At 32.3% G+C, this 25,696-nt stretch overlaps 2 protein-coding genes across 2 annotated transcripts; both read right to left on the minus strand.

The window, feature by feature from the left end:
- Positions 1-133: 133 nt before the first annotated feature.
- LOC132715520 (dynein regulatory complex protein 10-like) lies at positions 134-4,171 on the minus strand. The gene is made up of 4 exons (XM_060698532.1): positions 2,949-4,171; positions 2,235-2,468; positions 1,847-1,918; positions 134-1,265 (listed from the first exon to the last, which is right to left on the minus strand). Exons 1-4 carry the CDS (start codon positions 3,942-3,944, stop codon positions 1,002-1,004), a joined length of 1,566 nt encoding a protein of 521 aa, XP_060554515.1. The 5' UTR covers positions 3,945-4,171; the 3' UTR covers positions 134-1,001.
- A 2,209-nt stretch (positions 4,172-6,380) lies between these two features.
- On the minus strand, positions 6,381-24,598 carry LOC132715521 (THO complex subunit 5 homolog). Its single transcript, XM_060698533.1, has 18 exons — positions 24,439-24,598; positions 21,965-22,141; positions 21,316-21,429; positions 19,391-19,488; positions 16,779-16,854; positions 15,212-15,282; positions 14,600-14,714; positions 13,839-13,971; positions 13,402-13,479; positions 12,953-13,008; positions 11,957-12,056; positions 11,269-11,380; positions 10,414-10,515; positions 9,768-9,973; positions 8,990-9,181; positions 8,211-8,326; positions 7,793-7,983; positions 6,381-6,796 (listed from the first exon to the last, which is right to left on the minus strand). Exons 1-18 carry the CDS (start codon positions 24,553-24,555, stop codon positions 6,733-6,735), a joined length of 2,118 nt encoding a protein of 705 aa, XP_060554516.1. The 5' UTR covers positions 24,556-24,598; the 3' UTR covers positions 6,381-6,732.
- Positions 24,599-25,696: the final 1,098 nt, after the last annotated feature.

Genomic DNA, 25,696 nt, shown 5'->3' on the forward strand with positions numbered 1-25,696 from the left:
TTTGTTAAAAATACCCAATAAGGCGAAGTACCCAGCAATACAGACAATTGCCCTCTGGTTTGCTTGGACTGATGGTTCAAGTATGGGCATACAAATGTTTTGTTACTAAGTTCACAAGAAAAACACTACATACTTTTATTATGATAATAATTTATTAGGCTTACAGATATAACAGAACTTTGTAACAAATTTATATCACATAATACTTTATAAAACTCTTAAACAATCGTAAAATAGTTAAGCATTCACCTTCATAAAGTTTTTTCACTATTATTATATACTTTACTAGTATTCTTCATTGAAAATTTCCAAATACAATTTTTAAATGTCTTTTTTTCTGGATTGAAAATTTGCAACACAGTTGTATAAATTTTCTTAACACAAATGGTGTCAACTTCATACGCTAGAGCTACCATCAACAATAACAAATGTAAACGGAGATTACAAACACTATGATGATGAGAAAGTTAGCAAAGGAAAAGGTATATTGTTTTTATTTTAACTATTTGATCAGGACTTATGCTAATATCATTGTACACAGTGTACAAGTATCAAGTTATAAGCTTGTTCTGAACTCTTGTCAATTGTCATACCTTAAACGTCCGGTTTCTGAATTGTATTTATTCAAATTGCTCATGACCAAGACTTACTTGCAGTTAATATGGATACAGCCAGAAAGGTGCAGAAAATAGTACTATCATATATCTACAAGTCACTACTGAAGGTGAAACAATGATTTGCAAACAATCATGCTCTTTTTAACATAAAGATCTGAATTGGATTGAGAATTTATTTACAACAGATAAAAGAATTTCATTTTTTTTGTTATTTTATCACAGACAAAACATATTTACATAATAACTTCTTATATATCTTCTTCATAATTAAGACTATCATTCACTGTGAGATGAATATAATAAAAAAATGCACAATCAAATAAAACTTATAAAACTATATCATAGGTCTTTTTAAAGACCAAATGCAGACACTTTTTTATAAGTTTATTTCTTTTTCTTTCCACCTTTCTTCTTGCGAGCCTTGAGAGCCTTCCTGACCTTGAATGACCTCCAGAATGCCTGGATGGTTGTTGATGCTTTGACCATGAGCGCAAGCTCTCTTTCAGCAGCTTCTCTACGCTCCCTAGCCAGACGGCGCTCTTCCATGATCTGCTGGTACTCAGCTTCAAGAGTTTTGAAGCGTTCCTCTAATTCATGAAGCTGTTTCTTCTCTTCAGTGTAAACTGTATCAATCTCTTCATACTCGTCCTGTAACATACCAATATCATCATATATACATACTAGTAATTCAAGGTTTATTTCTATTTAATCCACTCTTTCCCATCATCTCATATCAATACAGGTCAAGCAAAAATGTATAGTTTCCCTTCACATAGATTTTAATTTGAACAAACACCGTTTGAATGCATATCATGCCCCTTGGAGGCCTTGACACCAATGACCTTGACTTTTGATCATATGCCATTTACGTGTGCTAGGGGTAGACATGCATGCACCTATGTAGGTGTAAGGACAATGTTAAGCTTTGTGACAGACCAAAAAAATATGCCCTCTTGACCTTGGGATCACGGGACATAAAAAATTCAGAACACCTTTTCTTACATTTGTATGTTGCATTACTGTATGCCAAAAAGCAATATTAAAAACAAAAGCATTTTATATCTTCAACCCCAAAATTAAAAAGAAGCAATCTGTTTTATGAATTTCATAGCATATATTTTAGCTAAATTCAATCAACTATGTAGAATGAAAAAAAAAATTTGTTTAAACATAAAATAAGACAGCCCCCTTTATATATAATAAAGTATTAATTCATTTAGAAGATTTACCTGTCTCTCGCCCATATCCTGGTCATAGCGCTGAATCCAATTCTCCACCTCTGTCTCAATTTTAAATTTTTTCTGCAAAATTCATCAAAGAAATGAAGTTATATTATAAACTATTCACAACTTGAAAAATGTAATATAATGAAATTTTATTCTCATTGTAAGAATAGGATGATACCAAAAAACATAATCCAACAATGGCTTTGATTTCCTCTTATTTTAAAGATATTGATTCTGCCTAAATGCTAAATTGTATCAAAATCTACATGTTGCACACTATGTTCAGAGAACTGTAAGCACATATACGGTACTACATAAATATTAATTTAAGTTATCATGTAGGACTTGCTGCAAATGGATACACATAACAGTATTTTCTGAGGAATTTTACCTTTCTAAGTTCCTGTTCGTTCTCTCTATGTTCAGAAACAAGATTTTGCTGCTGTGTTTGCAGTTGAGTTACCTCCTGCTGAAGCCTTTGTTTACGTCCCTCACTATTTTTCTTATCAGCAGCTTTCTGTTTATCTGCTTCAGCATTAACACGTCTGATGTGGTCTTCTGAAAACTTCTGAATCTGCCTCAAATCTGCATTCAATCCTCTTATCACATCATTTTTCTTTCTTATCTAGAACACAAAATTGATAAATGATTTAAACAAAATTAACACTTGAAGCATACCCTGAAAAGCTGTTAACTGTCTCAAAAAAAAAAAAAAATTTTACAAGTTATAAAAGGTATATTTGGACTATCAATATTAATTATGTAAATGTCACATTTCGATTTCATAGGCTTGATTATCTTTAAAATAACGCCAAAGCTTTAAGAACATAAGCTTTGTTCCTATTTAAATTCCACATCATTACATATATATATATATTTACAGAGATGCTGAAGTAAATTAAAGAAATAAAGTTATCTATTGTCACAACAAAACTGAGAAAACGAAATCCATAACAAATGCCCAAAATGGCAAAATTGAAAATGTTACAGACTCAGGTTAATTGAGCCTGTTGAACTGTGATGACTGTTTTTTTCTCTCTTTTACACAGTATGACTGTGTTTTATATAATACAAAACAATAAATTATCTTTCCAAAGAAACATACTTCCTCATCTTTATCATCTTGTGCAGCTTTCAGTTCAGTTTCCAGTTTTTCAATAATGGCAGCATTATTTCTCTCACGCTTTGAAATTTCTTGAAGATACTCCATTCTTTCTTTCTCTTCCTCTGGTGTAGTCAGAAGTTTGTTCAGAAGAATGTCTTTTAGCTCATTCATGTAGGTTATAAAATCTTGTGATGTATGTCCTCTTTTTGAATATTCGTGTTTAATAGTGTTCATAGCAGATGGATTCAGTTGAAATGCCCTCAATACATTCTTACATGAGGTATTTAACTGCTGTGCCACCATTGTTAGACTTCTTACTGTACGTTCCATTTGGCTGTCCATACTAAAGTTTGAATCAACACTTCCAGAGCTTGATGGTCTAGATGACCTACTTTGTGATTCTCTTCCAGAACGGCGTGAGCTGGCTCTTGAACTTTGTTGGCTTGACCGTGGTCTAGACTGTTGTGATTGAACTGAAGGTGAAGCTACCCCAGCAGCTCCCTCATCTTCATCTAACATTTGATTACCTTCAGGATCATCAGGTGACACGGTTGATGAACGTGATGGTGAATCTACCTGCCTGGCTTTAGCCTTAGCAGCATTTCTCTTCATCTGCCTGTCCAACGTCTGCTTGATGTCTTCATAACTACCCAGGATAACGGCATGATGCTCAATTAATTCAGAGAGTTCTGTACCAAACGTAATTCGAAACCTCTCTAGATTCTCTACAATAAATGGCATCAGAGTGATTATTTCAGATTTCTGTATGGTATCTTCAAATACTGACATTACTCTCTGTGCTTCAATTGTTGCTATTTTCTTCCTTGCAGGTTCCAAAGCACGGGTTGGATCAAGCCTTAATCTGTTTCGCAGTTTGTTGTTCATCATACCCAAATTCTTAGCTTGAGGTGGGTTCGGGAATTGTAACCTCATCTGCAGAGTGGGTTCAACCGGCACGGTTGCAGTGAGTGTCCTAGCCATTGCAGCGGTCGACATTTTGTTTTGATTTTCGGTATTGGTTTCACAGCTTAAAAATCCAATTATCACTTAAAAGTTTTTTAGTCTAAGGTGGACACTTGAAATATAAAGCACACGTTTCTTTATTCCACAAAAGAATTTGTTATTGACAATATCTAATGGTAAATTTAAGGAAATTTCTGTGGTCCCGTTAAATTATCCTCCATGTTGACCCGATTACTCACAACTGTTTACACATGTTTCCATTGACAACAAATAGTCCAGATTTAAGAAAATTACTGATAAATTCTATGTGCAAAAATTCCTGAAAGATTATCCAAAATTAATATCAAACTATGAAAAATGATATTAAGAGCTATTTCTTAGTATCAAAACTGCAAAAGAATAAATTTATTAAATTAAAGCGTACGGAGTTTGACGGAAAATGTCGAAATATAGCGATCGAGGAACTACTTTATAGTTTAATCGAAATGAATGTTTCTTTGCGGAACGATGATTTATTAAATTCAATTTGCGAAATGGATATGTTCAAACAAAAAAGACATATTGGAAGCATTGAAAACCAAATTCTTTAAACTAAACAACAACAACAAAAAAACAACAACAAAACATATGTAAAACCATGTGTTAAGCCATTTTCACATTTTGTTTACCACTACCAAATTTTGATTAATTGGATCAACTCTTATATATACATGCTTATTTATTTAATATGTCACATCCTTAATTTTTTATAAGGATTAAACTCAGATTTTAGATATTTTTTATTATTCTTATCAGTTCTACACAATTACATTTTGTAAGTGGATTAGGGTTGAATCACACTAACAATTTTCAAATGTTTTTTATGGAAATAAATTCAATTATTATAGTTTTATTATGTACATAATTATGTATACATATTACATACATACATGTATAGGTCTACATACTATATACATATTGCATTATAAAATGGTTTTAATAATAATTAACTCTGTGGTTTCATCCATTGTAAAAAGTTAACTATGCATGCACATAAGATTTAGTGTTACATATGATATTGTTCCTTTAGGGATATTTCTCAGTTCAAATAAGTGCAATACAATGTAACTCTTGAATCAATTTTGTTACCACCTCCAGTTACATTTATCTCATTCAGGCTATACTTTCCCATACATCCCACCAGCAAGTTGTATAACAAATAATATTCATGTATACCTCTTTGGTTTTACAAGCAACATTCTGGTCCTTGAAAAGAATCTTGTGAAACTCTTCTTTTGAAAGCTTTACTGAATCATGTATCAGTACCTCTTACAGTTCAACAATTCATCACCATTTTGCACTTATTCAAATTATGCTTCTAAAGCTAATATTAAAGACAAGTGATAGTAATTAAAACAAAACAAGCTTTTTTCTTAAATTATTTGTTTGTGAAACTTAAAGAATATCCCCAAATGCATTTGATTATAATAAATCTGCAAATTTAGTTAAAATCCTCCGAGAACTGTAGTATATGTAGTTGCATTAACAAACATACATAATTATGCCAGAGCACTTGCTGACAAAAGTACTGTGAAAGTTAAATTGAAATGCCATGAGAAATGTAGAAAGAGTTGTGCATAGAAGAGAATTACATACTGAACAAAAAGCCATAAAAATGCTGAAAAAACCCAAACCACAATACACTGACAAAATGCTCCGTGGGAAGTTTGGCTAAAAATCACTAGAGAAATGTTGGATGGCTAAATTTGTTTTTTAATCTTTGGCATAATAGGAATAAAGAGAAACTTATTCCAAAATGAACAGGAATCAGTTAACCTTTAAACCTACTGGAGCTAATAGTGATTATCCTTTGCCACCAGTCTAATGCCAGACTGTAAATAGCTCAATATTGAAATACCTTAAACTTTTAACAGACTGTATCAAATTCATTGCTAGACTATACCATTTATGAACATACAGCACACTTGATTATTCTGTGTAAAGTTTCAAACAATTCCCTTCAATAGTTTTGGAGATACCAACTTGCAAGCAAAAGGTTTATCAAGTGTGAGGAGTACAATTGTTCTCCTTATTCTTTGAATAGTCCAGCTAAAAGTTGAAACTGAAAATTTACAGAATATTCTTTATGTGGTTTGAGAATTAGATTTTAAGCCATTATTAATTGTATGGAATTAAGGAGTCCAATTGACTGTATTTTTTATAAATAAATGCATCCTTATACATTTACCTTGTAGGTGGTGAAGTCTATTGTCTTATCAAATGTCTCTCAAAATTTTCACATCAAGTACTTTAAATTATTTTTCTAATTTTTTCCCAGGTCATCAAATTCTTAAATATAAATTTTACTCTTTAACTCTGAAGAACTTTACTCTGTGGAACTATTTTGAAGAGTGTCAAGAAGTATCGTTCTCTGGTTTAACAGGAAATATAATATCATTAACACTTTATAATGAAAGAAAACAATTTCTTTTTTTCAACTTTTTATTTTTTTCTCCATATAAATGTACTCATAAACATAATTTTTGCTAACAAAATGGTTGTTGATGTTACTAGGAGTCTAGGACACTGGTGATTGTTTGACAAAGTCCTTAAGTGTAGATCACGCTATAAAATGTTCATTCAACACTATATCAGTAATTAATACAACAGTTGAAAGAATTAAGTACTCAACTAAAGTTAATAGATGAATGAATATCCAGATATGCATTGCTTGCATATTTCGTTTGCAGATTAAAACACTACAAACTAAAATATGAAGTGTTTGATATTACAGTACAAATGTATGATGAATTCTGTATATCTATGTATACAGCATGTTGTTTCATCTGTGGGAGAAGATGCCAGTGTCTGCATTAAACTTGTAAGGTTTTGACCGCTGTCGACCACTGAAATATAATCAGTTGTGTTTAACTCTAAATATTTATAGCATTAAATACTTTATTAAGTTAACAATGCAATATTAGTTATAAAGATTTTTTTGAAAGGTTATATGGCCATATATAAAGGGCTGTTTGTATATATAACCAGGCCAAAGGTGAGGATCATATTGCAAACAACCAAATTAATATATATGATCATATAACCTGTTAAGAATCTTTATAACAAATTTATAATACAGCAAACTTCCTTTTTTAGAGAAAAAAATAAGAGTTTTCTTTAAAATTGACAGCAGCCATGTATATAAAACTATGTAACGTCACGATTTTTCAATGAAAAGCGATGTTACAAACATGCAGAATTATATAACTTACAGAAAGAAAAATAAACACAATGTAATAACTCAAAGAGAGAAAAAAAAACACAATCTAAAAAAAAATATATAAAATTCATGTTAAAAATAATATCACCTTGAAATATTTACAGTATTTTCTGAGTATAAAAGAATCAAACAAGAATAGAAAATACACATGCATGTACTGGCCTAATACTGGTACAGACTATTTTTTCTGACAGAAATAAATGAACACTTGAATATAACAAAACCAAGAATAAAATTTTAAATTAAGAAAATATCTCAACAGAATTTTACTGAATGTCATTCCTTGGTGGTGCAAGGACATTGGTCATTTCTTGACTCATCAAAAAAGGGAACTTCATTATATCCCAAAGTCAGATTTGTTTATTTATGTTGGATTTTTTGTCACATCAACACTGTATAACTTATATGGTGACTATCCAGCTTTACTGGGGATGAAGAGCTCAGGTGCCCTTTCTGGCATTATTTCAGGCACAAGTGGGCGCATGAGTAGAACCCACAACCTTCCACAAGCTAGCAGGACTGCTTTCTCACGTGAAAGAATCCAAAGTCCTTGACAGACAATAGTAAATCAAATATATCTTTTTCTGCAATATAGAGCAAGGCATAAAAAGCAATATATTACCGTGTTACTCTTGCAAACACCTTTTCTTTAGCAATTTCAATGGGACCCTCGTTACTGCCGCTTTGTGCCTCAGTTTCCAAGTAAACATCAAAACACATAACTAGCCGCTGAAGCTGATTGGCCAATAACTGGTCATGTGACTTTTTACTGACAAGCTCCTCATAGTGTATATTCACTTCCTCTTCTAGTTCCTAAAGATAATAAAGTTCTCTTATAAGTTAAATCAAATTAAAAAATAAAATCATAAACCAATCAAAAAATGATATGATCTGTATATGATTATACTGTATTCAGGCACTGAATGTTACCATAATATGACTAATGTATGAAGTTTGAATGCTACCTGTATATGACTACTGTACTTAAGCCCTGAATATTACCTGTATATGACTATACTGTATTAAGCCCTGAATATTACCTGTATATGACTATCATTTTGAGAGTTTCTGTTAGTACCCCAGGAAATGTTGATACAGAATAATGGGGCTACAGTTGGATAGTCTGATCCTACCACTATACAAGCTGTCATCTTTGCTGTAAAAAAATAGAATAGATTCAATTTTATAGATTTAGAATTTCCAAAATTTTGAAAATATTACCTAGAAGCTTAAGCATAATTCAAAATTGTGAAATGTGACTTGTATAACTTGTATCAAAGAGATGCTAACCACCAATCCTATCAGCTGAGTTAATATAACTTGCATAATTTCAAGGGTGTCACATGAAGTGAGACTCGTTGTACCTTACTTTGAATATGTCATAAAAACGATGTAACAACCTCAGCAGGGAAGCCCTCTGTGAACAAATCACCTCTACAATAACAGACTTGCCTAAAGAATACTTCACAATAAATTTAACCTCTACAGAGTTACAGCTCACAGAAACAACCAAAATGTTTGTCTCCAAAAGAGTGTTGCTCAACAAATGATATACTGGGTGTTTCATAATATTTTACAATTTCGCAGCACAGGTCTTTGGTCGTCGCCAACTTAAAAATTCAAACAACAGGAAGTGATGTCATAAATGATGTCATGAAATCAACATTTTCTTTTTTTTATCATTGTAAAAGATATATGTAAATTAAATAGGATGATATAAGAACAAATATTATGAAACACCCAGTACTTTATACATTGGATATAAATTCTAAATAAGAGTTATATATTTTATACAAAGAATTGACATGTTATAATTTACCTGTACCACGCTCTATTACAGCTGTGAAGTAGAGATCAGATTCACTGGCTAAACCCTGACTTACAACAGTCTGTGTGTATGGTGTCTCTATAAATTCTTCATATGTTGACCTCTGCCACGACTTCAATTGGCTTGTAAGTTTTACAGGAAACATGGCCATACATTCAATGGATACAGGAATACTGTTGCGTTCTGTAAATATATAACATTAATGCTAAAATACCATTCTTTGCAGCTTTCTAAATGACTCTGTTCAATTTATATGTAATTTTTACACAGACTTTGCAGTAGTTAATGAAAATACATTCAGATACAATCCAAATTTTGAAAGTTGATATCACCAGAAAAGTAGTGTGCCACCATCAAACACTGTGTCAGTATGACATTTACAGGTATTTTTTAAATTGTACTGGTTTAAAAGATTAATGTTTGCCTCTTCAAGGTTGGTACTTTTTCTCTGGTACATACATCTAAGTGTTAGGAACGGGGATATAGATGATTTGCAGTTGACTGTAAACTGTCAGTTGAAGTCAGGATTGCTCAATGAATAGTTGCATATATGTTTGTATATGTTTATGTTGTGTTTACTTTCCAAACTCTTTGGGAATATTTCAATATAAATATGGTTTAAGCAAGCCAAACTTCAATTTGATCATGACACAGTTTTTGTAGATAGCAATGTCTCAAAACATCCGGGACATATCTAATACAAATTTTGAAGACAAAGCCTCCTTTATACATGTATAGAACAATCACTTTTATAAAGAGATTATTGTACCTAATGCACTCAGTTGTTTAAGTAGAGCAAGCCTAGACTGTATACGCTTTCTTAATTTCTTCACTGTAAACTGAATAGTCTGTGAACTGATTGAGGACTTCGGGGCTTTTGAAGGTTCACCATCAAGAAACTGTAGACCACCCATTCTCTGAGCCCATAAATATGGCCTTCCAACCTGTGACACGTAGTTCTCAAGATCCTTCAGTCTGAAATATAAAATATCTGAAGAATGAGCCATTATCAGATAATCACAGAGTACAAGTGTGTGAAGTTCAACCTATTCCATTCAGTATTTTAAAAAAACCAACTTACATGCATAAACATAATCAAAGTGTGACAACTATTTCAATACTGATGTATTGTCAATATGCTTTGCAATGGATCAATGACAGCTATTTTACTGTATATTGTTAGTGCACTTACATATATTATTTGACAACACTTACAGACACCTTAATTTAAACCAAAATAACAACTCTCTGTAAAGGAACTAGATGGTTTCATAACATGACAAAATTCAACATAACTTGATGGATTTGATCACAAAGCCAAAAGAAGCTGGTGATTTATTACAATATGCAAATTTTTTTAAAACTATTTTATCAATAAACATTGTATTTATGAAAGAAATTTTAAGAATTCTTACCCAAAGCGAGACAATTCATACTGATTACTGAGATTAGGTGAGGCAGTACCATGATCTCCTGGGTAAAGATCATCTAGAATTAAATCTGGTGACAGGATGTCACTGAAATAAACAAGAATATCTATATATAATTTACAACTTTTGTTATCTTCTGAATATCATTGTAATCAACAATTTTTCAAAGGTTCAACACAAAAATCTGCAAGAACTTTTTGAAAGATATACATACATAATAAACAGTCATTTCATAAATGAATCCATGCATATTGTCTATTTTTATTGTTTTATTGTTTTGGCAAAACTGTGATATGAAATAAGATAATATTCACCTTGAATTTTAATAAGTGTACTATCATATCAAAGTATGAAGTTACACGAGCACTAACTTCATGATCTCTTCAAGAGTTGATGAAATACTCATTTAACTCAATGGTTTAAACATATTAGTTAGATTGTCACGCAAATACCATATTTAGTATAAATCAATTTGTTTATCATTCAAATCAAACCATTCCTTAACCCTTACCCTGCCGGAAACTAAAGAAATTAACCATTGCCACCAGTATAGAGCCACATCAGACTATACACCCTTACTGTCTAACTAGACTCTATACTGTTGACTGAATCACCTTAAATTTTCATCTTTGAAAAACCAACATTGCTAATGAACAGTTCCAACAATGGAATCTGGACAAGTCCATTTAAGAAATTCAGAATGTTCTAGTTCTTCAGGTTAAATGTGTATCTTTTTAGAAACGTATTCTGTATATTCTATGGTTTAAGAATTATTTACACTTGGTACATGAACAGTGTAGTATCAATATTAAACCTGTTACCATGAATAATATATATTACCTTCCGGACACACAAGGAGAGTTTACATCTGGGCTTGTTGTTACCTGCACACCTACAGTAATTATCTTTAAGTAAGTGAGATAATAGAATGTCAGGTGTAACTGACTTCCATCTGAAACAGACAAAACACATTTGTCAAGATTCATGATCGTGCTCTATAAACATTTTCTGAAACACTCTCTTTTGGTATAGTTCACAATTCACACATAATGTTTTTATATTAAATATATTCCATTTTTGAGCATTACTACTGTAATAACAGGCATGAGTATACCATAGATTTTAATTATCTAAATTGGATTTATAGAGTTTTTCTTGGTCGGTTCAGGTCAAGTTTAGATATAATCATGCCAGCTGAACAGTTTTTCAGTATTTGATCTGTTCAGACTTGTATTGCAGAAACACGAAGCTCTTTAAAACATAATGCTCAATGATGATGGTTAACCAGATCATTACCTATTACCTTTTTACTTACCTGTAAAACAAGAGACATGGGATGTTTGGTTAGGACTTTACTATTAAACTTTAACAAGTGATTTGTTTAACAGACCAAAACTTTTCTCTTTACCTTTACAGATGATTTGCAAAATAACAGACAGGGGATGTTTGGTCAAACTTGATTTCTTACCATTAACAGGTGATTTGCTTAAACAGACAAATGATGTTTGGTTAAAACAAAACTACTCACCTTTACAGATGATTTCTATAACAACAGACAGGGGATGTTTGGTCAGAACTTTAGATGTGCTCTCTGACTTCTTCACATCAACTGTCTTCCTACGCCGTTTCTGTTTATATTTATAGAAGAAAAAAACGTTTTTTTAAAGATACACACACACAAATTAAATAAACATGTGACAGTGAAGTGTCCAAAAACAAAGATTTTTGCCAATAATCAATTATCAAAATAGTGATATAGTGCATTAAAAACGTGTAATCATTAAACCCAACAATATGTCACATAAATGATGATAGTTCTATTAGTTTGAAAAACTTTGAAAAGAGTTTTGCACTATTTATTTTGTACATAAAAAAACATAACTACAGCTGCATACTCCCACCATCTCTTATGGCACAAGAATTCATGTAAGTTGATTTATCATTATATTTCTAGGTTAACATTTAAGCAAAGTTTGCAGATAATTTGTTCTTCAAGGAATGTGATTCATATTTTGGGGACACAAAATTGTCTGACATTTGACCTTTAAAGGTGACCTTGACCTTGGGACTGAACAGCAGCAACATGTTTTCTGCACATCATCTTGTTGAGGTGAACATTTGAACATCTATTAAATGAGTGACCGTGGCCTTGAGCTATCACAACTCCAGCATGGAATGTGCACATTGTCTTGTTGAAACATTTGTGTCATGTTGAATAAAATCTTTTCAGGGGGGTACAGGAGTTATAGAGCAGACAATGATGGAGATAGCTGACAAGACAAAATGATTCCAGTATAGTCTCCTCTACATTATGTAGTGGAGGTAAAGTTAATTCAATAAATTCATATGTAATCAAATCCCTACAAAATTAACATTTCTATTTATATTGTTTTGTAAAAGTTCAAGTTTAAAATGTCACTGGCTCACTGCCTTAGATCATATGACTACCATAATATATGTTTTATCATGTGACTTAGATCATGTGACTACCATATGATCATGTGACTATCATGTTATTACATACACTGTTTTTCTTTTCCTGTTCTTCCGGTTCCTCTTGGTCACTTTCACTGTCCTCATCTGTAACAGTGTAACATGATAGTACGTTATTTGCAATCTTTAAAAATCATACAAAATGTTAGTATGGAGACTTTTTTCTTCCATTGATCAAAAGTTAAATTGAAAGAAGTTCAACCAAGTCAATGTAATTTCATTCTAAAATTAAACAAGAAACTTCACAGGATTTTAAAGTTTGTATGAACAATAAATTACGAGTCTTTTCTAATAATGACACAAAAGCAAATTTAAAGAAGCAGTAAATGACATTCTTTTTCCAGATATAATCATATCAAAATATCAAAAACTTATCACTTGTTTTTTATTCATGACAAATTCTTTGAAATTGGACAAATAAAATACATTGCAACATCCTCATTCTAACATCATCAGTGGAGGACTATTAAACTATGTTACCAAGTATTGAGGGCCCTGATAAATCCAGAGACTTGGCTGCATTCAGGTCTCCTTCCAAACTCACTTTCATTCTGCTGTCTGAAAACAATATCAATAAATTCAAATTCTATCTTCCATGTGTAACTTATGTTAACAAAATAATTTTTAAAATAACTTTTTTATTATGTATAATTATTATGACTTAGTATGATATTAAGTATATCTAGTTTGGAGACTTTAAGTCTATGTGAATCACTAAAACCAGCAGACAAAAACTTATGTTTTAAAGAAAGAAACAAACACCCCTCAAGGAAACATTATATAACATATGCCATGAATTCAGTCAAATATCATATCACTCTAACTTAATTGATGTAAAAATTTCAAATTTTAAGTTTTTTGACCTCAGAGAAGCTCCTTTAATATACTAAAGATAAAGTAAATATAATATAATATACCACAGGCATCCTTGTAGGCACTACATTGCATATACAGCACATACAGTGGGTGCGGTAAGAATTGGGCAGTCATATGCTCTTCTCTAACACTGTCAAATGGCATATCCAGATACTCTTGTACTGGCTTTGTAGACTGTAAAAATAAAAATAAATGAATAATTAAATCATCAAAAAGTATGAAATGCAAGATTTAATGTTTTTCTGTAATACCTAGCATGGAATCTAATGTAATACATTGTATATTAGTATTTCATTAATAAATATAAAATTTTAGGATTTCAAGCTCTTCTATAAGAATCAAAGGCATTAGATTCTATTGTCTAATTGAGTTTAATTTACTCAAAAAAACATTTTGTACTAAAAAGCCTTTATCTAATTCTCAACATACCAAAACCACCTTACTAAACAGTTGTTAAAGAGATCATTTATTTTGCAGCTTTAACATTGTTGTCAATAAAAAGGACTCATAAAACAGTGAAATAGTTAATTCTTTTTTTAATTTATACTGTATATAAGCTGCACTCAGACCTTTTAATTTGTAAAAAATATTTTCATTAGATTGAATTCTGGCAATACAGTAACATATTTCATCCAGTACACATACTGTGATAATCAGGTAACCTAGATAAGCCAATAAGATGTAATCAAATATCAGTGACAAAATATCAGCGATGCAATCAGATATAAAAGCATGCAAGCCTAATTACAAAATATTGTTATTATATATTTCTATAATTTTTAAATTGCATATGCTAAATAACCTGTAATATGTTGTTGAGTTTTGGCTGTAGATTCTCTAGATGCTCTTGTTTAGTTTTTATCTCGTTTTCTATATCCTCCTTAGTTTTTACAGCATCCTTTAACTTTTCTGACAGTCTGTAAAAAACAATGACATAAATTTGCTCAAGTTTGGAGGCAAAACTGGAAAATCTTCTCTCATACACTTTTATTTTGATGGCATTAAACATATACACTATGCTCATCTATATGTTCATAATTCATAGGCAAAAATTCAATAATCTATTGGTTGATTTTGATTGGATTAAATTATCCTCATTTCAACATTCAAATTTATACATTTAGACCAAGTTTCATAACACAGATGATAAATTCATTCTAGTTACTTGGACAGACAGAAAGACAAAGGTATTCCAAAATCCCCCTTTCTATTTCATATACAGCAAATAACTACATCTGTATTATATATATATATATATATATAGACCAAGTTTCATTACACAGATGATAAATTCAATCCAGTTACTTGGACAGACAGAAAGACAAAGGTATTCCAAAATCCCCCTTCCTATCTCATATACAGCTAATAACTACATTTGTATTATAATAGTATACATCTTAATGAAGACACATACTGTTTTCTTTGTTCTAGCTCCCAGTCCAGTCTGGATAATGTTAGTTGATGACTGTCTGTCTTTGTCTTCTCCTGTAACAATGATCATATATATTGTCAATGTACCAATTATCAAAGGGATACTAATAAAATCAGAAAACTCGCAAAATCAACTTCACAAACAGCATATTATGACTTCTTTCAATACTTTTGAGCATAAAATTGAAATAATTGATTATCCATGAAAAATGTGTGCCTCTCATTTTGGTTAATTAACATTTAGATTAATGCTGTGCTTTTTAGCCTTGTTTCATAATGATCTAGCTAAATCAATCTTAAAAACATCAGAGATGAGTGTATCAAGTATACAGTATCCGCTTATAACAAACTCAATAGGACATTTAAATATTGTTCGTTATATCCGAAATTCGCTAAAAGTGAAGTAGCAACAACTTGCTGACTTGTTTGGGTGGGTAGATTTGCCATGTCACTGGTTACCAGATAATCAGTATTTAACGGCAGCGGTAATTTAATGTGGGTCATTTTATTTAACAATATATTATGTACATATGTACATGTATTTAGACATGTAGAACTTGTCTATAAAGTGCTTATCATTGGTATTCTTTTACTATTTGTTTGTTATTGTTTGGTTAATATTGCAAACAAAAAATCAGTTATTTGGTAATTATCGGGTATACAATTTATCAACTGAGGGTGCGAAATATAAATTTTCCGTAACAAGTAGGAAATAATGTTGTGAGAATATTTTATCAAACTCTTTATTCCTACCTGTGCAATCACTCGATTGAATAATTATCGGATAGCGGTATTCATGTACTGATCTTAATCGAGAGCATGCCGACATTTCAATTAAAACACTTTGTTTTAACCGAGAAAATTTACATGTTTTTCGTCGTTTGGGACTTGAAAAAATGGTTCGCTAAAGCTGAAAATTTGTTTTAAGCGAGTACATATTAGGCAATGTGATTTAATATAAAATAAAGAAGGAATCTGCCGGGGATGTCAGATTTAGTTCGCTATTAATGATAATTCGTTATAAGCTAGTTTGTTATAAGTGGAGTTGACTGTAATTATATTATGATTGCTAAATATTTCAGTTATTTAACACTTTAAGTGTCCAAAAGAATACAGTAAGAAAACAAACTGAAGACTGGTTTCAAAATAAAACTTTGCTTTCAATTATCACAATATCAATTATCATACAATAATGATCAATTTTAACTTATATAACATTTGTCCAGAATGCTACATTTTAGTAGTTGTTACACAGTCTGAAAGCCAGTGAAATTAGGACCAATCATTACAAAAAGTAAGGCTCATAAAAACATTGCTCACAAACGGAAAACAAAAAACTGTCTTTAATGTAGTTTGACAGAAATATAATAGTATTATTTAAAATGGTAGAATACCAGAAATTACCAGCAGGTTATTTCTCTGCAAAAGATGCTGAAACATGTTTCATTGTAAATATATATGTACATGTACAGATAATTCTATCAAATAACATTTAATAACAAAACATTTAATGGTGGCAAACAATGTGTATTGAATAAATAAGTACATACAGGCTTGGATATCTCCTCTGGTGCTTCTTCATAAAATTGATCCACCGGAATAAGATCTATCTCTTCATCTTTTGACCTGATAAACAAATGACTACTTTAAAAATGAATCCCACAGAATGACTACTTTAACTTTAAAACATACAGGACGACTTTAACGATAAATTCCCACAGAATGACTACAATTACATTAATATTGCAGAATTACTACCTTAACAATAAACCCCACAGAATGACTACCTTAACCCATTACTTCATATACACGCCTTTTAACGCCTTTTTCACCCCCCCCCCCTTTTTGTTGTCTCAAATGATGAAAAAATGCCTTATTTAGGCCCCAAACACTTGTTTTTGTTTGAGAAATGTTGTTAAAAAAAGTGACCTCTTTTTCGGCGCGGCCCCCCAACCAAAAGATACATCAGGGGGTTGCCAGAAGGGGGATGTGCCCCCTTCTGTTTGGGGGGTTTGAAGGGGGCGGAGTCCCCCTCATCGCCAAGAAAATTTTGGACTTGTGAAAGGCTGTAAATGACCCCAGATTGATCATAAGGTAACGTGTAACCAACGCTGAAAAACATTTGACTCTATCTCAATCCAATGAGAAGTTGCAGCACTTTGAAATCAATTTTGATGGAAAAAATCAATGCAAAATAGTGATTTTTGGCAATTTTGAGATGTCCCCTCGTTGCCATGGTAACAGAAAATTTAAGCCTGAGCATGTTGTTGCAAGGGCAATTGTCCAGTCAACATTTGTGCCAAGTTTGATTAGTGTTGAAACAGTTTTTATAGTTTCATAGCAATTTGAACTTGTAACGGGAGACTTTTCAATGAAAACAGCCATTTTTCACAAAATGCTCATGAAGTGATGGGTTAAGAACAAATCCCACAGAATGACTGCCAAAAGTACCTTAATAATATATCCCACAGAATTACTACCTTAAGAACAAATCCGAGAGAATGACTGCCAAAATTACCTAAATAAAATATCCCACAGAATTACTACCTTAAGAACAAATCCCACAGAATGACTGCCAAAAGTACCTTAATAATATATCCCACAGAATTACTACCTTAAGAACAAATCCGAGAGAATGACTGCCAAAATTACCTTAATAAAATATCCCACAGAATTACTACCTTAAGAACAAAGCCCACAGAATGACTACCAAAAGTACTTTCCCTAAGAATGACTACCTTAAGAAGAAATCCCACAAAATGACTATCTAAAGTACCTTAATAACATATCCCACAGAATGACTACCTTAAGAACAAATCCCACAGAGTGACTACCAAAAGTACTTTCCCTAAGAATGACTACCTTAAGAACAAATCCCACAAAATGACTATCTAAAGTACCTTAATAACATATCCGACAGAATGACTACCTTAAGAACAAATCCCACAGAATGACTGCCAAAAGTACTTTAATTAATAACATATCCCTCAGAATGACTACCTTAATAACATATCCCACAGAATGACTACCTTAAAAACAAATCCCACAAAATGACTACCAAAAGTACTTTCCCCAAGAATGACTACCTTAAGAACAAATCCCACAGAATGACTGCCAAAAGTACTTTAATTAATAACATATACCTCAGAATGACTACCTTAATAACATATCCGACAGAATGACTACCTTAAGAACAAATCCCACAGAATGACTACCTTAAGAACAAATCCCACAAAATGACTACCAAAAGTACTTTCCCCAAGAATGACTACCTTAAGAACAAATCCCACAAAATGACTATCTAAAGTACCTTAATAACATATCCCACAGAATGACTACCATAAGAACAAATCCCACAGAGTGACTACCAAAAGTACTTTCCCTAAGAACAAATCCCACAAAATGACTATCTAAAGTACTTTAATTAATAACATATCCCTCAGAATGACTACCTTAATAACATATCCCACAGAATGACTACCTTAAGAACAAATCTCACAGAATGACTACCTTAAGAACAAATCCCACAGAGTGACTACCAAAAGTACTTTCCCTAAGAATGACTACCTTAAGAACAAATCCCACAAAATGACTATCTAAAGTACCTTAATAACATATCCCACAGAATGACTACCTTAAGAACAAATCCCACAGAATGACTACCAAAAGTACTTTAATTAATAACATATCCCTCAGAATGACTACCTTAATAACATATCCCACAGAATGACTACCTTAAGAACAAATCACCAAGAGTAACATAGCAACAACTCCTGCAGAATGACTACCTTAATAAATCCAGCAGAAAGAATACTTTAACAACAAATTCTGCAGAATGAATAAAAATAAAGGAACATTTAAAAAATCCATGTACTTAGTTCCTGCTGAAATCAATGATACAAGGTTACATAACTAGTCTTTATCGGTCCTATTCGAGGCCCAAGTCATAGAAATATAACTTTTATCATACATTATTTTCATGTACTTGCTAAAACTAACTTCAATCCAAGAAAATATTTTGTGTCCAGCATTTTTTTCTGTAGCTACAAATAAATGCAATCAGTTAAATCAAAACATCCAACAGATTTAATCAATAGCCTATATTAAGTTCTTCTTTTTTTAAATTTGACATAAAATAAGCAAATAAAAATAGTGAACTTACTTGAATCCTAAGCATTTGACTATTTCTTTTTCAAGATGCATGATTTCATAGAGAAGATTCTGTACTTGTAGATGACAGCGGTCTATTCTCATCTTCGCCTACAATAAACAATTCCAAAACATTGTCAATAGTAACTTAAACAAGACCAGTTCATGGGCAACATGCTCCACTTTTCTCAGTGCTGATAGTAAAAAGAAAGCAAAGAAAGATAAGGGGGCATAATTCCCTAAATAAAGAATTTTCTATGTCAGAAAAAGGCCATACTTCAATCAAAATCCATGCCAGAGTTATAGACCTTGGATAGTGACCCCCAATTCTGATCTAAGGCCTTAGTATGAGAGCCCCATTATCCTTTAAACAAATGCAGGTTTTCAGCATTTATCATTATGCTATTGTTAAACATGCATAACATCATTAAGAATGGTTTTACTATAGCAGTGTTTATAGTAACAAGAGGGCCATGATGGCCCTGAGGTCGCTCACCTGGATAAAGGCACCCGGAGCGGGCCAGTTTAAACCCCCAGGGCTTTTATTTGAACAAACTTGGAAGACACCCATTAGAAGATGTTTCACGATGTTAAGTTTTTACTACACACATATAATGAAAAACATCTAAGCTCTAGCTCATTGGGTTTTTTTAAAAGAAGATTTTTTAAGTTTTTACTATACTTATATAGTTAAAACCAATGACACCCCTGGGGCGGGGCCAATTTTGACCCCAGGGCTTTTATTTGAACAAACTTTGTAGACAATTACTAGAAGATGTTTCATGCTTAATATCTAAACTCTAGCTATTTGGGTTTTTTCAAAGAAGACTTTCAAGTTTTTGCTATACAAATATAAGGAAAATCAATAACACCGGGGCGGGGCCAATTTTGACTCCAGGGCTTTTATTTGAACAAACTTTGTAGACACTCACTAGAAGATGTTTCATGCTTAATATCTAAACTCCAGCTATTTGGGTTTTTTCAAAGAAGATTTTTTAAGTTTTTGCTATATACATATAAGGAAAATCAATGACCCCCGGGGCCGGGCCAATATTGACCCCAGGGCTTTTATTTGAACAAACTTGGTAGACACCAATTAGAACATGTTTCATGCTAAATATCTTAGCTCTAGCTCTTTGAGTTCTTTAAAAGAAGATTTTTTAAGTTTTTACTATATGCATATAGGGAAAATCAATGACCCCCGGGGCGGGGCCAATTTTGACCCCAGGGCTTTCATTTGAACAAACTTGGTAGACACTCATTAGAAGATGTTTCATGCTAAATATCTTAGCTCTAGCTCTTTGGGTTCTTTAAAAGAAGATTTTTTAAGTTTTTACTATATGCATATAGGCAAAATCAAAGATCCCCTGGGGCGTGGCCAATTTTGACCCCAGGGCTTTTATTTGAACAAACTTGGTAGACACTCATTAGAAGATGTTTCATGCCAAATATCTAAGCTCTAGCTCTTGGGTTTTTTTAAGAGAAGATATTTTAAGTTTTTTCTTTCTGTTGCCATGGCAACCAGAGTTCTGCATGGAATTAAATTCTTTGAACAATTTTTAAAGGTGACCACCAAAGGAACATTCCTGTGAAGTTTGGATGAAATTGGCTTAGTGGTTTATGAGGAGATGTCATTTAAAGTAAAAGTTTACGGACGGACGGACGGACAGACGATGGACGGACGGATGCCGGACGAAAAGTGATAACAAAAGCTCACTCTGTCACTTTGTGACAGGTGAGCTAAAAACACACCACAAATCAATTAATATTGATACTGACTTGTATACAGTCTAACTTGCCCCAGACCACTTGTATCAAGCGACTTTTGTCTTAGGCAACCTCTTTAAATTCCCACTGAACAATTCCTCTCTCTGAATGCAGTCGAATAATATTTCCCAAGTCAGTCTTTTAAAAAGCACTGCAATGATGATTGATTACCTCGTTAGTGCCGTCCCTGACCTTCTTACATCTAATATGAGCAAGTCTATTTAGTTTCTTCAGCATGACTATCTGTAACATACCTTCCATACGCTTACTCTCAATCTCTGCTGCCTGTTTATATAGAAATATCATATAAGTATAGTATATAAATATCGGATCAATAATATCATACCATTAATACATATACACATAAACAAGTTTTTCAGTAAGTACACAACCTTAAGCCTTATTTTTTGTCAAAAAAGTGTCCAAAAGTGCTGTGTCAGTCACAAGTCTCCATTTTTGCTTATGACAACTCCTTTACCAACAAAACTACTGATTAAACTTGCAAAGCATGGGCCACTTAAAGATCGATTCTATCCAATTGTATAACAGATTTTTTTAGTATAACCTTTTAATTCTTCCTTATACATTACAGACAACCTGCTTAATACCGAATAGTGACAAATTATGTTACTGCCGCCAGTATACATGTACATAATTATATACAAATATACAAGAAAAAGGAACAAGCATAAATATAAAATACATATATACTCAGTGAAAAGATTGTTGATTAAATTTCTATACAAGAATCCAAAGAATCCTTTAAGAAGTATTGAGGAGACATCTCTACAACTAAAGACAAGAAAATAATGATATTTACAGCATTTTTGCCTTTCGACTCTTTCAATGTCTTGATTTCAGCAATTGTTCTCTGAATGTCTCCACACGCACTCTGAAAAAGCTCCACATCTTTATTAACATCTCTCTTTTCAACTTCATCTTCTTCAGCATAAAATAATTTACGGCCAATATTAACACTTGGTACTTCCTGCTTTATCTAAAATACATACATATACTGTACCTAAAATTTTCCCACAAAATGGAATATTTAAACTTTTGACATATTGATATAGTCTAAAGATTGTTGTTTTTTTTAACTCAAAAGTGCTCTCCTCAAACACATTATATTACTCAAAGAAAATCAAAACAGGTGATCCTTTTACAATTTATATGGTATGTCACTTTATTTTGAGATGTCCCATCATTGCCATGGTAATAGGGAATTTAAGATCGAGTATGCTGTTACAAAGGCTATGGTCCAGAAAATATTTGTGCCAAGTTTGATATTTAAACATTTTTTATAGTTTCATTTGAACTTGTAACAGGAGGCTTTCAATGAAAACTGCCACTTTTCACAAAATGCTCATGTGGTAATGGGTTAATAAGTATTTAAAGGAAAGCACCTGTCGAAAAGTTATACACATGTCATTTCATTCAATTAATCTTAAACGGCATTATGAAATAAATTTTTTAAATTAAAACTAAATAAGTACTGATTAAATAGCATGCTATAAAGGCGGAGCTTATCAACAACTGAAGTCTGTTTCAAGATTTATCAAAATAGAACAATATGTTTTGAATTTTTTTGCTTACATAGATATGTCAATTGTCACAAAACACAACATGAGAGATCTGCTGCAACACCATGATTTAATATTGGAAAAACTGTCATTCTGACAGTGTAAGAAATTTCGGATTTGAATTAGGGGTGTAACAATACGGTAAAAACCGTATTGCAATATATTGCCATTTTGCAGAAGCGTATTGCAGTTTATTGCAATACGTATTGTTGTGTATGTGTTGATGCAAAGATGGTGTAACATTATATATTATTATTATTATATGTATATATTCTTAGTAAAAACTTAATAGAAATGTAAGGAATAAATAGAAAGTAAAGTGTCACACAATTGGATAAACAAAACTAGTCGCGCGTTCCCTTTCACATCTGGGTCGGATATTTTTATCTTATGTTGGCGCTAATAAAATTCGCCAAATTGAAGATTTTATGCGAAATGTGTGCGAAATTAAAAGGCAATTAATTGAAAATTATGAATTTTATAAAGTACCGGTTTTCCAAAAATCGTACCCCGGTACGAAATTTATTTTTTCATATTGCAATATATCGGTATACCGGTAAACCGTTACATCCTTATTTGAATCCACTAGGCTGGTCGGACTACCAGATTGGAATATTAACTATCCCAAAAGACATTTCACTAGCATGATTCATTTGTTCAAAACAGTTGTTTATATTGCCTCTGAAAATATGGTAGCCTGGTCTGGCTTGTTACTGTGAAAAGTTGTTAACGGTAATCCGTGTAGAAATTTAGTAGTCAGGGGCTATCAGACTACTGCTAATTTCAAACACTGTTCTGATTGGCTTAAGACTAGTTCTGGCTTCCAAAACTGTATAAGCCGCTTTTTAATATTTTTGTTTTTCATCTGATGGGCCATTAAGATTAGACCCGTTACAAAACATAACCAGAATAACGCAAGTTGATTTAACCTTATTTTTCATTTGCAAATACCCTTGTCCCAATTAATTCTTGTGCATTTTACGATAAAACAATTATTTTAATATCGTTCTTTACCATTTAAAATATCAAAATATTAATACCGTCATTAAAATTGCCTATTTAACTGTGTGTTTATAAAAAAATTTGGGAGCACATGGTTTCGGTTTTCTTAACCGTCCGCGCAAATTAAGCTGTCAAGGTCAATCCCGTTATCACGTGGTCAAACATTTTGGCAATATGGCGGCCAAGTGCTGAATTTTTTACCTGTCGGAAAAAAATGGGTAGTTTATGTTCGTAATAAGATTTTTATATGTCCATCCTTGGCTTATCAACAGATTATACATAGTTTTATCAAGGTATGCTTCACTTTACTTCATGGCATGTTCGATGAATGAATACGAGCGTGCCAGATTCCTGGCACCATTATTGGTGGACTTTCCCTATGTGTCTGTCTTCAGCGTTCATGTCATAGTATATAAACGGGTACGCTGAAGACCTTAAGCTAGCTTAAGACCTATATAGATGCAATTTTACACCGTTTTAGTTAGCACTCATTAGTCATTGAAAATTAAAAATCTTATCATTAACCCACTTATCATTTACCCAAAATGCTAATAAAATTTAATCAATCTAGTGAGTAGTGATCCTTGGTGGTTTTTAAGACCTGAAAATAATCCGTTACGAATATATTTGGTAACGAATCCACCAAAACCGGCCGGATTTGTCTAACACTTGTCATTAACCAATAGTAAAATCACTATAGAAAATGTCATACCTTTACAGAATCAGGTTTTATTCTTTTTGCCTCTATTTTCCCATCACCTGACGCAGATGAACCGTCAAGTTTTATTGTTCTTTTTCTTTTCTTTTCCTTTTCGTCTTTTACGTCCATTTTGTTGTTGTTGTTGTTGTCAAATTAAATTGCGAATGTGATACGTATTATTGTCATTTCACTGTTACGTTGCAACGTGCTTATTATCAGATTTGTTTTAACTTTTTTGTGTGTTACTGAAAAAGCCACGATAGGCCTAATGTTTTTATGCACGCCAGGCATTTTATTCATGCATCTTGTTTAGTATGAGTTTCTGAGTTTAGTATGCATGCACGGCTCCAGAAAAGTGTGTATGTGTTGGGGGGGGGGGGCGGGGGAGGGGAGGGGGCATGACCTCCTTTGGGGATTTGGTTAGTATATCAGATTAGAACTTGTAAACAATTCATTTAGAAAAAAATCACATAACACACAAAAAATTTTTAAAAGTGAAAATCACGCACAAATTTTACTAGTGACCCCCTATTGAAAACTAGTGGAATACTATGCATTACCACGAAATTTGCGACTCACTCTCTTTCACACAGACCCCTTCACCCAGTGTTACCAACCGGCGGACTGACCTCTATTAACCTGCCCGCCAGTCTGTATGTGTATATGTATATATAAGAGAACTATAAGTTAGTGGAACTAGATCAATTTTGATTATGTAAATACTTAAGAAAATTTCGGCTGGTATTTACTTTATCAATCAAAATTGATCTTCTCCAAACATTTTTCATGATTGTTTATATTATGTTGATATGTTTATGTCATACACTGTTCGTTATTGTGCATTATTTATGTCCTCGTGGGCTTTAAAGCCTATTCACTACAGGAATAAAATAAAATGTCTAGGCCTACTGTTTGTATGCCTGCCTGCCTGTCTTTGTATAAGTTTACTTATATACCCCCAAAACATAAATTAGAATTGTTTGATAAGCTTGTAGCTCCAATATTAAATTATTGTTCCGAGGTATGCTGTTTCGTACGGAAGCCCATTGAGGCCATTTTGAGATAGAAGTTAGAAGTTAGATGTTAGCTCTTAGAACTTAGATCTTAATTAGAACTTAGGTCTTAGCTCTTAGAACTTAGAGGTTCCATATTGGCGGGAACACGCCATATTTACTACAAGATAGACAATAAAATGTAAGTGAGATAAACTTTTTATTATGATTATTTCTTTAATTTTATTTTTTAATTTAAAGAGTTGCAGAGATATGGC

Source organism: Ruditapes philippinarum, unplaced genomic scaffold (assembly GCF_026571515.1).
Source record: "Ruditapes philippinarum isolate M1 unplaced genomic scaffold, ASM2657151v2 ctg1678_1_1_1_1, whole genome shotgun sequence".
In the NCBI taxonomy this organism is placed as follows: Eukaryota; Metazoa; Mollusca; class Bivalvia; order Venerida; family Veneridae; genus Ruditapes; species Ruditapes philippinarum.